This window comes from Mytilus galloprovincialis, chromosome 10 (assembly GCF_965363235.1).
Source record: "Mytilus galloprovincialis chromosome 10, xbMytGall1.hap1.1, whole genome shotgun sequence".
NCBI lineage: Eukaryota > Metazoa > Mollusca > Bivalvia > Mytilida > Mytilidae > Mytilus > Mytilus galloprovincialis.
Window position 1 is genome coordinate 16,013,173 of NC_134847.1, and position 14,226 is coordinate 16,027,398.

Here is a 14,226-nt window from a genome sequence, read left to right on the forward strand (position 1 = left end):
TTTTGTTAAGACCTTATGTTAACCTCTATAATGTCTTTTTTGGCTGTCTATTGTGTAAACCGAATGTTGACTACTTAATTTTTTAGTTGTCTATTGTTGAAAGCCATTTTTTGAAATCAATACGTTTCTTTTGGCTGTCTATTGTTTATGTCGTATGCTGACTACTAAATGTTTTAGCTGTCTATTGTTGAAAGCCGTATGTTGACCTCGAAATGTCTCTTCTGACTGTCTATAGTAATCATATGCTGGACACTAAATGTGTTAGTTCTTTATTGTTGAAGGCTGTATGTTGAACAATAAATATTTTAGTTGCCTATGTCAAGCGGGATGTCAAGGCCGTATGTTGACCACCATATGTCTGTTGAAGGCTGTGTGTACCTCTAACTGTTTTACTATTGTTTTTGTCGTTAAGGTTTTGAGTCTTGTACTTTACATCTCCATATTTGTCAATAATAACTGACATATGATATGTCATTGCTAAATTGTATTCATTTTTTATTTATCACTCTTCTTTTGAATTCGTTTTATGAAAGTTATAACCAAATATGCATTTATGTTAAATGAAGATATAACAAAGCAATATTAATTTCAAAAGTCGAAATTCTATAATCACTCAAATAAAAAGAACGAAAATTATAAAATAAAATTAATTATAAAACACAGAGAATTCAAGTCTAAATATCAAAACTGGGAATTTCATATCAAAGGTCAAAAATAATAAACGAAGCTGTTTTTGTTTCCCTTATTACAATTGCATAGAATTCAGAAAGATAAAATGAATTAAAAGCAGAAGAAACTCGTGTCTAAACTGTTATTTGCTTCGATGGTTAAGATAATTATAACAATTAAAATTTTAGCATCGCCAAAACATAATAGCATCAATATATCAAAAACATTTTACGATTAAATATTTGAATCAAAAAGAAAAACATTTCTTTATTATTTCCATAGAAGATAGTATTATGTTTTCCTTCATTTTCAAAACCTTTCATTTATATGTTTGAAAATTTAACAGATATCGTTTTGTTGAACATTTCAAGGACGACGTATAAATATACGTCCTTGAACATTTGTATATCGAAATGGGTAAAGTGTTAGAAAAGGGACACTTTATTGGACACACTGTCCTAGATTTAAGATATCTAAAGTAAACAATTTCTATTATTTAATACTTCAAATTGTCCGTTTAAAAGGATATTGTATATTTTCCTTTCAATACAGTTGTAATCCTTCATTAAAATAGTATTATAGTTTCATAAACATAGACATTTTTAAAAGTTGTTAATATTGGTTATGAAATTATAATCTATTTTCTCTTTTTTTTTTCGGTGACCTTTTATGTTTATAATTAACGCTATGTGTAGTAAATTGAATATCCTTCATAAACTTGTTATCATTTTTAACAAAGGCTTTATAACCAAGGCTCGGTGTTGAAGACCGTACTTTTACAAATTGTGACTTAGGTTGTGAGTTGTCTAATTAGCAATCATACCACATCTTCTTACATCTATTGAAATCTTGATCAAAGATGCATTTTATTCTCAATGTCTTTTGGAATTCTGTTTTTTTAATTGCGTTTTTAGTAGTTATTATCACATTGTTTCTGTTCCAATCTCGCCGCCCACATGGCTCGCCACCAGGGCCGATCATGTTGCCACTTTTGGGTAATTTACCAATTCTGTTACAAGGAAATTTAATTGAAATCAGCGAGAAGCTAAAGGCTACATATGGAAGTATATTTAGCTTATCACTTGGAGGAAAATGGGTTGTATTTATAAATGGAAATGAATATCTACGTGAAGTGTTTGTTAAAAATGCTGACTTCTTTTCTGACAGACAGTTTTCTTCATTGACAAGGTTTTAGAGAGCAAAGGTATGCATAGACTACTTTTAATATTGTATTGAAATGTAAAATAATGAACTTTTTTACAGAGAATCTTTAATGTTTAATGCATAAGGTACAAACAATATGAATTGTTGATTGTACTCATTAGAAACATAATATATTTACATTGAAAATTGATGTATTTAATATTAATACTTATTTTTCGGTTTACGAAAATTGTTGAATTTTATTATTTATTTCAAAAATATGAAGCACATTGTCATTATTACAAAAAATGGGCGCTGCAAAACGTTGTCTGTAATAAATCAAAACTTTATCAAATGAAAAATATGTGAACACTGTTGTGTCTTGCTGAATAAACACGCTGTTTATATACTACAAACTTTTTAACATACATAACTATATTAAAATGTAACATCACCGGTGTTATTCGGTTTATCGAGAGAAATTATTGTGAAAGAATATCTAACCGTGGTCAAGTATTGCCTGGCGATTGTGGAAGATCTGGTACCGGATCGTGAAAGAAATCTAATCGAGAAGACATATGAAAGGTCAATTAATAATCTAATTTAATATATTACACGGACAAATTTACAACAAAATAAAACTGTCTGTCGAAATGGTTCAACATTATGATCAGTATGTAAGAAAATCCAGTTTTATGGTACATAGTTTTTACAAAACAACAAAAGGCAGGTGCAGATTGCTCCTCGACATTTCAATGACACCAAACACGTAAATAAAATGATTTTTATTTCAAAAATTCGAATAAAATAAACTACTATTCTCCGAAAAAGGCCTTTCTATTTGAACGTATCAAATGGTTATCATAGTTATTTTGAATGAACATAATCTGTCAAAAAATTATTGATAAAAAAAGTACTGTATTTACACAAAATTGATATTTCGGATCGTGAAAGATCACGTACCGCTTTTTAAAGACCGTGAAAAGGGTTGCGAAAGATCTGATGATATGAAGACGTTCAAACTATTTTTCAATTATATGAATATAATTAATATTTGTTATTGGTATTGAACAAAATTTAGATTGGCATGACCGACCTGGGTCTCTTTTGTTGGTGAATAGGGCTATAATCGTGCAATGCCATTGGATCTAAATTAATTATCTTATAATACCAAACAGACTTGTCCCTCATAAGTTTTGTTTTCTTATACAAATTTAATTTTATATGTATAGTTTTGAATTCTCCTTTTTATGCCTATTATATTATAAAGTAAAGATCCTCAATAAATGTAAGCATTTCAAAGTATTGATATTTTCAGGAAATGAAAGTAAAAGAAATAAACACTACGGCAATAAGAAAAGACATATATACAATAATAGTGCCTTGACTTGACATATCAACGATATAAGGATGAGGCTTAGAAACGGGGAAATGCGAGGCTGTGCCGAGCATTTTCCCCGTTTCGGGCCGAATCCTTATATCGTTGATATGTCAAGTCAAGGCACTATTATTGTCTTTATACTGCAATCTAAAAAAAAAATGTCAATTGTTGTTTAGTGTGTTAATGTTATTTATTTGATTTAGATATTGGGAAAAATCCCCCTTTAAAAAGGCCTCATATCACACAGGACGAGAAATATAAAACACGATGAAATGTACATCATTTATACCTGTTGAAAACCACAATCAATGGTGAACGAATTCGTTTGTTTACAGACTAAAGTATCAACATAAGCATAAAACATAATGATTTATAGGTAGCAAACAAAAAATATTAATAAGTGAAATAAGTTTTCCCAAAAATTGTAAAAGAAACAAGTTTGAGTCGTTAAACGCATCGTTGTTTACATTGGAAACAAGAACAGGTTGAAGAGGTCGTATGAATAATTAAATATAATTTCGACAATTTCTATTTAAATATTCATGAGGAAAAGTGATATCAGGTCAGTGACTGTATATGACATAGAAATATACGGTCAACGCATTTTGACTGCTCAAATAGAACGAGTGCAGTATAAAATAAATTATATGCTAAATGGACACAGTATTTGTTGTATGGTGCACATGTACAATGTATGTCTGCATGTTTCATATATGACGTCAGTTGTATTTGATATATTGAATGATAGAAAGATGTCTATATCTGGCTGTCGGATAGGATTCATATACTTTCGACCTAATGTTCCGAATTTATCGGCCAAAAATAACTTTTGCATTTGTCAGTTTCTAAGGTACTGTAAGCATCGGAACACCTATATTTAGTGTACGCGATGTTTGTAGAGATTTGTTGGAATGGTTCATCTGACCTTGGCCTTTTTTATAAATCATTGATAATCTTAAGCGTGTGTGATACTTGCATTAAAACCCTTAAAGACGTTCAACAAATATAGTATCATAAGAAAAGCAGACTAGACATTTCAGCATTTGCGCTCTGGTATTGTTTAGTCTATAATATATAGTTACCTCATTATAATTAGAGATCAATCCACATCTGCTACGTTGCATATACAGATAGATCTAACTTCAGGAAGTACGGTTGCACAAAATGTTGGTGTTCAATCTCAAATTGTTCATGAAAGATGCTGTTTTTTATGGTTAAAACGTTGCATAACAATAGTATTGGATAAATAGTGGCGTTCTGTCTGAATTGTACAGACCGATTCTCATAGCTGAATTTTTCACACTAATTTACATATAACTATGTTTTAGTTATTATTTTTTTAACTATCGAGGTAAAGTGTTGAATTGAAAAAAAAAGATAGCTGTAATTTTCGTTCTTATCAAAGTAGTTACAGGCTTCAACCATGCATTTGCAGGTCTATCAAGTGGTAAAAGCAATATTGATTTCTGTTCATCGAGTCTGGACACGCATTATCTTTCACGATAAAAAAAATGCTATGTCTGATCGTTCACGATCAACTTTGATGAAAAAAAAACAATAAAAGTTCAAGGTTTTCATAAACAAATGTATGGTTTTAAGGGAAGAGCATACTTGTAATTTACTATACTATCGGACACACCAAAGATTAATTTCAAATATATCATGATATAATGAAATATGACCATTATAGGAACAAAAAGCGTGTTTTTTTTATTAATTTCATAGACATGCATTGCGCCTTTTGTGTTTTTTTACAAAGTACTGCATATTTTCTTTTATCTAATTGCACAGTAATGTTTAGGAAGTTGAATAATTTTGACAGATATATTTTTTGTTCGGATTTGTTCCGCGTTTTGAAAATTCAGAGATTTTTTTTTACAGATTCTGAAGTAGAATTAACTTTTAATTACATTCATGATCCGGTACCATAGCTTGACCACGGTTATATATTCTTTCACGATAATTTCTCTCGATAAACTGGTCACGACAATTTTGAGCCCTTTAATTTCGAAGAGGGCACAATGATATATGCTACTGTAATGCGGTACATTTTCCTATTTTGCATGTCATGCATGTGATAAAAAAATAAAATGAAGCAAATTCACCTGAGTGTTACATGAAAATTAATGATTCTGCATCGTTTTTTAGATAGTTTTACATGTTTAGAATATTATATTTTTAGCACTAGTATTTTCAAAAAAGTTTATAAATAGCCTATAAATAGAACATGCATAATTCATGAATCGTGACGTAGAGCGGTCTACGGGATCCCTTAATTCTTCCGCTTACCAAAAAAAGAAAGAATATAAATGTTGATGAGTAAACGGTTTGTTTATATTATGCCTCAGCTTACCCAGAAACATGAGCTAGCTTCCTTAGATTATGTATGTAAGTTAACTTATAGTTTAAGAAGTGTTTTTGATTCATTTTTCAGCTGTAACGGCACAAAATGGTCTTGAATGGAAGACTCACAGAACATTCATGGTTACAGCTTTACGCAACTTAGGATTTGGGAAGAAAAGTATGGAATCCAAAGTTTTAGAAGAAACTCAACATTTTCTCAGAGTGCTTAGTGATTCAAATGGAGATCCAATCAACGTTTCTGATCCGATTTACGTAGCAGTCTCAAACATTATTTGTTCCATTGCTTTAGGGGGAAGATTTGATTACAATGACGTGGAATTCAAAAAGTTGATAAACGTAATTAATGAGTTATTATCCAATCAGAACATTCCTGCTATCAATCTACTCCCTATTCTCCAGTATCTGCCGGGCGATATATTTGGGGCAAAGCGTATTATACAACAAACTCATTTGTTAAAAAAAGAGTTTAAGCGATATATTGCTGAGCACAAAAATACTATTGATCCTGGAAACAGTAGGGACTTTATAGATGAATATATCATAGAACAGAAAAGGAAACCAGGCTTGACAGGTACAACGTCCATTCATCACAACTCGGCCGATTCCGTACCTTTATAGGTGTCAGATCACCAACTAAGAGTCCTGTTCTGTTCATCCAAACTTTGCAATTTTCCCAGCTTTCTTATTAATAATATTCTACTTTAAGTTAATTAACTTTATAGAAACTAGAACAGTGAGGTATATTCTGAATTGTACATGTATCAGCTTTCTACATACCAATTTTAAACATAAGATTAAAATCATATAAGCATGATAAGAGGTCTCCCGAATAGAGGTACTAAAAATAACCTCTAATTTTCTGGAAATCTTAAATTAATATACTATGGAGTGCATTACTCCTCAATTTTGAATGCAAACTCAGACAAGTAAATTTTGGCTCAAAATGGTCTTAATATATTTTTCTTTCACCAAACATTTCCTTTCACAATTGTTGGTTAGTGAGTAAACAATGACATCAAATGTACTATGATTGTTTGTCCGAGTAGGCCTACTGTCACATACGTTCTAATAGAACGAGAATACCGGATTCACCCGAGGATTGACGATTGGTAAAATTATCAAATTAGAATATTCAAATATGATATATTGACTTTTTTTTGGCTTTATGTTATAGCTTGAAAAAAGTAAGTGAGCCCCATTTTTTCTTTTGACAAGCTAAAAAAATATGCTATGAGAGCTACTAATTCATTTCAATATGAATTTTCATCATTAATTTTACCTTCTGTAACATTACGATAAACTTTCTGCGCATAATCTATCGTCTATACAAACTGTTACCCGAATAATGCCAGTCGTTATACTCCGCCGATCTCCGTCTAATCTCTGATTGCTATATTAACCTCGATAGCTATAGGCCGCAAGAGGGCGCCGAATTATTCGAGTTATACAAACTGTGTCTTTCTTTTAACAACATGAAACTTTTAGAAGTTATTATCACTGTAATGGTTCAAGGACACAGTTATCGTCCTTCGATTTTAGTTGATAGTCCCTAGTGTGAACAGTGTATAACTTGCATTTTTTTGGTGCTGAATCTTTATGTTAAGTAGTGATTTGATCTCCCTTAACACAGAATTGTCAATATTTTGAGTTAGAGCTGGTAGAAGTTTCTATAGAATGTTTATATTATTTGTCCCCATAGTAGTACACTACACTTTAAAAATCTTTTTGAGATAGCGCAGGCGCGATTATTTTAATTTGAATTTATTGTCTAAAAGAAATGCACTACAAAATAACTGTGTTCTCGGGCCTAATGGTCTTAATATATTCCCTGTAAGACGTTAAGAGAATGAAAGGGATACATTCTAAAAAAGGGGGAGGATACCAATTAAAGGGACATTCAAACTCATAAATGGAAAATAAACTGACAACGACATGACTAAGAAAGAAAACGACAAATAGACACAATAATAGTACACAAAACACAACATAGAAAAATAAAAGCAAGTGAATAAACAGACCCTTCTCGACATGTGGCACCCATCGTGCTGCTCAAGTTTCTCATCTAAACTAAGTGCATGTGAAGCAACTTTCTTTAATAAACTTCATAAGTCATTTTGAAATTTTCAATTGTTTTATTATAGATTTGAAAATAAGAGTTATAAGGTATCGGAGATGCATAAATAATTATCAAAACAATATAGAAACCCGAAACGTCTACAGAAAGCATACTACAATTTCCCTATATCTTTTGTAGATGACAATTACCCTATATCTTTTGTAGATGACGATTTCCCTATATCTTTTGTAGATGACGATTTCCCTATATCTTTTGTAGATGACAATTTCCCTATATCTTTTGTAGATGACGATTTCCCTATATCTTTTGTAGATGACAATTTCCCTATATCTTTTGTAGATGATGATTTCCCTATATCTTTTGTAGATGACAATTCCCCTATATCTTTTGTAGATGACGATTTCCCTATATCTTTTGAAGATGACGATTTCCCTATATCTTTTGTAGATGACAATTTCCCTATATCTTTTGTAGATTACGATTTCCCTATATCTTTTGTAGATGACAATTCCCCTATATCTTTTGTAGATGACGATTTCCCTATATCTTTTGTAGATGACGATTTCCCTATATCTTTTGTAGATGACAATTTCCCTATATCTTTTGTAGATGACGATTTCCCTATATCTTTTGTAGATGACAATTCCCCTATATCTTTTGTAGATGACGATTTCCCTATAATATCTTTTGTAGATGACAATTTCCCTATATCTTTTGTAGATGACAATTCCCCTATATCTTTTGTAGATGACGATTTCCCTATATCTTTTGTAGATGACAATTCCCCTATATCTTTTGTAGATGACGATTTCCCTATATCTTTTGTAGATGACGATTTCCCTATATCTTTTGTAGATGACAATTTCCCTATATCTTTTGTAGATGACGATTTCCCTATAGCTGTGTTTGAGTTGTTTGGTGCCGGCACAGATACTATATCAAATACTATAACATGGTCAGTATTATATCTTCTGAAAAACCCGGATATTCAAGATCGAATGAGAGATGAGTTGCTTTGTACTATTCCTACCGATAGACCACCAACAATGGCGGATAAATTAAATCTACCGTTCTGTGAAGCTGTAATTGCTGAAACACAGAGACTAGCAAATATTTTGCCTTTTGCACTGCCACACGCAGCTACCGAAGACGTGATGATTGGCAAATTTAAAATTTCGAAAGGATCTTTCGTCATACCAAATTTGTCCTCAGTAGCACATGATGAAGAGCTGTTTCCAGACCACCTTAAGTTTGACCCTTTGCGATTTATAGACAAACAAGGAAAGTTTTATGGTCAGGAAAGAATTGTTCCATTTTCACTAGGTGATTAAACAGATTTAAGATGATAATAATTGTATTATATTGTAGTTGTAGCCTTCTCAGGTCTTGAGTAACCAATTTTTACAGAAGAAAATAATCAGGCTTTTTGTTAACTTAAATCGAAAAACACAACTTATTCGCGAACAAGTTTTTCATGGCGGCCACAGGTGTCTAAAAATCTGTATGAAGACTTTATAAATTACGTGTGACGTAAAGTTAAAAAATAATTCAAAATGTCTAGACAGAAACACATTATTCACAGGGAATGAATGATGATACTTTTGTATTACAAAGAAAACAAACGAACTTATAATTTGTATAAATGCTTATCAAAATTAAATTGTACAGTTAGACCATAAATTTAAATAATATGTAGTATCACAATTTGAACTTTTAATTCGTTTGCATTTAAAAGGAGAAAAACTAAATCATCAAATCGTGTTATCGATTTCCTCTATATCATATGGTTTGTCTTTTTTATTATTTCTCTTTCATGTGCAAGCTCTTGCTTTATTTGTTCTATAATGCAATAGCTTTTATTAATTTATAGTCATTAAAAGAATCGTTGTAGGAAATATAAACTGTCTATGATTCATGAATAGAGAATTTCTATTCCTTTTTTTTTTCAATTAAACGTAAAAACTTTAATGACAAAAGTAAACACGTAAAACAGCGCGTTTTTAATCAATGAATAAAATTAAATTTAAAAAAAAGTGTTTATGCCATTTAACAAATTATAATTTTCAGCCAAACAATTTCAAGTCAGTATCATACAATAAAGTCCCAAACATATATTTGTGTATAATAGATGGATCTGTTAAGGTCGACGACATTTATCGAATAACAAATGTGTTACAGACTGCTTTACATGTTTTCAATTGGTAAACTGTATTCCACAAATCGCATTTGTCAATGACCAGAATTTTGAATATAATTAACAATGAAAATGGGGAATGTGTCAATAAGACAACAACCCGACTAAAGAGCAGACAACAGCACAAGGCCACCAATGGGTCTTCAATGCAGCGGGAAACTTCCGCACCCAGAGGCGTTGTAAAGCTGGCCCCTTAAGGGACAACATCAACAGTTCAATGTTGGATAAAAAAAACTTAATTCATATAGTTTTTTCACTGACCCCCCCCCCCCCCTTACCGCCCCCCCCCCTTTCTAAACTTAATTTGTGTAAAATTGATTGACCAATAAGGAAATATATAAAATTGATGTCAATCAAACAAAACTTGCAGCAATTTTGACCCCCCCCCCCTAAAACTATTTTAAATTAAGTTTTTTATCCTTCATTGATTTTTTTATGTCGTCCCTAACAAAAACGTATTCTAGTTAAGAGATAGTGGTCACGCTTAACTAAGAAATACACAAGAAACTAAAATTAAAAACCATACAAGACTAAATAAGACCACAGGCTCCTGACTTTGGAGTGACTTTAGGACAGGCAAAAAAAATACGAAGGGGTTGAACATGTTTCTTGATATCTCAACTCTTCCCCTATTCCTCTATCCAATGTAAAAACTGTTATAATAATAAGTCAGTAATTCGCTTTCTTGTGTCGTCTATAGTTAACCATTGTTTTCTTGTAGGAAAACGAACGTGTCCGGGAGAATCCCTCGCCAGAATGGAATTGTTTCTCTTTATCACTTCAATGGTAAAGAAGTTTCATATTCTACCAGAAATAAATGGTATATTCCCATCATCAAAAGGACAGTTAGGAATTGCATATGTTCCAAATCCGTTTAAAGTTTGTTTTGTTGAGAGGAATTAAAGTTCATCATAAAATTCAATGTATAATCAAAAATAGTCAGCTTATTGTATTTCTCCTTGTAAATGTATTTGTACGTGTGTATAAGATTATTTATATTTTTTGTATACTTAATCAACACACAATCTGTATTCTCATTTGAACCTGTGATCATACGCATTGCTCGTATCTTGAACGAACTTCTAAATCAAGCAAATGGAACACACATGTACTGGGTTAAATATAAAAATTACTATATCATACTTTGATTAAAACAAAAACAAAAACAAACAAAAACAAAAAAAACAAAAAAAAAAACAAAACAAAAAACTTACTGTTTACTTCGTAGCAAACAGCCAATCAAATAAAACAGTTTAAAGCACATATGTATTATTTTGAAATATTTTGAACTTTAAAATTAATATCTATTCTTACATTCCATGTCATGGATTATTCTCAATGCGTTTATTGGCGTATCATAGTTTTTGACAGTCGAAAAAAACATACAAGAATTCATTCTAAGTTACTGTATGACACAAAATTTATTACAATACGACAACCATATACATGTACTACTATAAACTAAAATATAAAAAAAAATATGTTATTTGTCTTTTTCACTACTAAAAATAACTGCTACATGTACATATACTAGAAGTATACCATTTCACTTTTTAACAAGCTGCATAGTCTAAAAGATCCAATGCAGTGTTTTATGTAGTCTCTTTTTGATTTTTATAATTCCTGTCGAAAAAAAAATAAAAATTTTCTTATCCCAGGCTTAGATTACCTTAGCCGTATTTAGCACAACTTTTTGGAATTTTTTATCCTCAACGCTCTTCAACTTTGTACTTCATAAATATTTTGATATGACCGTTACTGATGAGTCTTATGTAGACGAAAGCGCGTATGGCGTACTAAATTATAATCCTGGTACCTTTGATAACTATTTTCCTTTACCAATTTTAAATTTACAGTATGACTAAACACCAACAAGAGGAGCTTAACCTAATAGATTCTTGAACAGCCTCTTAGTCCGAATAAAGTAGAAAGTGAACACAATAATCCAAGTCCCTGTCTAATTGAAGACACTCATATTTAATCATGTTCTTTAATTATGTTGAAAAACGCTCTAAGGCACTTGAGAATCTGGATGATACACCCCTGATCTAAACAGAGATATCCCTTACTTATGATAGATTGACCAAAAGAGTATTTATGTGGTCATATAAGTATGGAAATAAGTCAATTAAAAACTGGTGCTTCAGAGTAATGACTAAGTTTAAAGAGTATAATCTTGAACAATATTGTATCTGAGATATATTGTTAACTAAAAATTTAATTAAGGATATAGAATGCTTAGCTATTGATTTATATTTAACTGAATGGCATATTAAGTTGGTTTCGAATGAATATGCCAAACTACGGACTTATAAATTATTTAAAACAAAATTTAAGGTAGAAAATTACATTTTTAAAACTATTGCAGGAAATATAGAAGTGCTTTTGCAAAATTTCGCTGTGGTGTTGCGCCCCTAAAAATTGAAACGGGTCGGTATCAGAACTTATCTATTAATGAAAGAATCTGTTTTAATTGTAATGATACCATTGAAGATGAGAAACATGTAATTTTGAAATGTCCAGATATGCAGATTTTCGTGCTGTGTTGTTTAGTCATGGTAATTCTTTTTGTCATGAATTTAATAGTATGTCAGATGACGATAAATTTGTATTTTTATTTAGTGATGAAAATGCTTAATTTTATACTGCCAAAATCTGCTGATATTTGACTGAAAAGAAAATGTTTATTATATTCTTAAAATTTGTATACTTTTAATTTGTGTTAATATGTTTTATATTTTATGTGTGTATATATACTATATGTAACTGTATATACCATTTTTTTTTTATAGTCTCTCATAACTCTTTTTAGAGTGGCTCTTTGTTTTATATTGGGAATTGTAATGTTATGTAAATGTTTTATAAGTGGTGAGACTCAAATAAAATATTGTCTTGTCTTGTAAAAGATATCATTAAATAAATATTTGAACCCTGGTTGGATTCTAAAGAATAAGAATGTCCCACTACAAAAAAAGAAACAATAAGAGCTTTGCCTTTGACAATATATAGCTGGTTCAATTTTATTCGTTAACGAAACAGCCTCAGAAAAAGCGAGTGGATGTTCATTTAATCGTCAATAGATAAGCATTTTTAGTATTTTTCTTTGCTTTTGTAAAGATTCAACGCAATGAATAAGTTCCTCGGTTGAAAGGTTCTCCAAAAGTATATATTGGCACATGTGACTCTGTTGGTATTTTCTGGTTATACTTACCAAACACTTGACATAAATGGCATGATTTTCTGTATAATGTTGCATCATCTTCATGTAGAAATCTCAAAAGAGAGTGAATGATAGCAAAGGCCAAAGGGAAACTCTAAGTTTTCCTTATACCAAAGAAACCGAAGTATCTTATGCATACATCTTATGCATACATGTATCAAGCCATTCAGCGTAAACATACCTTTAAATCAATAACATAGTTTTTATGGCCGTTAGAGTTCCAGGTTAATGGAAGTGTCTAGTCACTAGATGAGCTTATTGCGAATATATTCAGTTTATACGAAAAGAAAAAGCTGTGTTATGTTAATTCAACAGATTTTTAACTAATTTTTTAATTGTTTTTTCTGTAAATCAACATACGGAGTGATTTTAGTTACGACAAAATTAAGTCCACAGCTTATTTGAAAATAAAAATTAAATAAATAAAGCTACTTTTTCATCAATTTCATGGCTTTTTTAGAATTGGTTTCTGATTTAAACTTTGAATGGAATAGGTATTACATTAATTAAAATTTATAATGGAATAGATATAATAATGATCTCAGTGCAGGATTGTACATTATTATAATAGGTTGTTTGTTTATTTTCTTTCTGATTTGCCTTAATCATTTGAAGATAAATATCTCTATCACTAATAATTTGCATTTATGTAAAGCGTAACATTTTTATACATAGTTTACAGTAAGATAAGATTTTATCATTTATACATTCCATATTTTGTAATATTTCAATATTGACAGTTCTATGAAACGATCATAGCAGAAGTGTCTTTAAATCAGATATGTTATAATTTCAAACGCATTGAAAACACCAGTTTTGGCAGTTACAAAAAAAAAAACTCCAGCAATATGGATAGCTTTTCAAGCAATTGTTGACTTGCATGCAAAATCATTAGTTAAATTCCAACTACAAAAACCTGTATAATCTTCATCACACATAGATCCATTAAGAGGCTATCCGGGTTGAAGGTCAGGGAAATATGGACAGAATCTGACACACGAGGATATATTGGATAAAGAAAGAAATTTCGCATTACAATGTTAACATACTACCTACAGACCCTTCGAAAACCTTTTTTCAGGGGTTCATAATGTGTAGAAGGAATGGCACGTTACAAGAGGCACCATACTTCACCGCTCTATTCTAATCGAACGTGGCTGCGTACTTATATATCCCGC

At 30.9% G+C, this 14,226-nt stretch overlaps 2 protein-coding genes across 2 annotated transcripts in view; both read left to right on the top strand.

Moving 5' to 3' along the window:
* Window positions 1-14,226, top strand: part of LOC143049917 (uncharacterized) — a 56,996-nt gene that overhangs the window by 37,440 nt on the left and 5,330 nt on the right. The window lies entirely within an intron of this gene.
* On the top strand, window positions 1,416-12,380 carry LOC143049005 (cytochrome P450 2C3-like). The gene is made up of 4 exons (XM_076222827.1): window positions 1,416-1,873; window positions 5,628-6,128; window positions 8,517-8,957; window positions 10,550-12,380. The coding sequence occupies exons 2-4, from the start codon at window positions 5,675-5,677 to the stop codon at window positions 10,729-10,731; spliced, it is 1,077 nt and encodes a 358-aa protein (XP_076078942.1). The 5' UTR covers window positions 1,416-1,873; window positions 5,628-5,674; the 3' UTR covers window positions 10,732-12,380.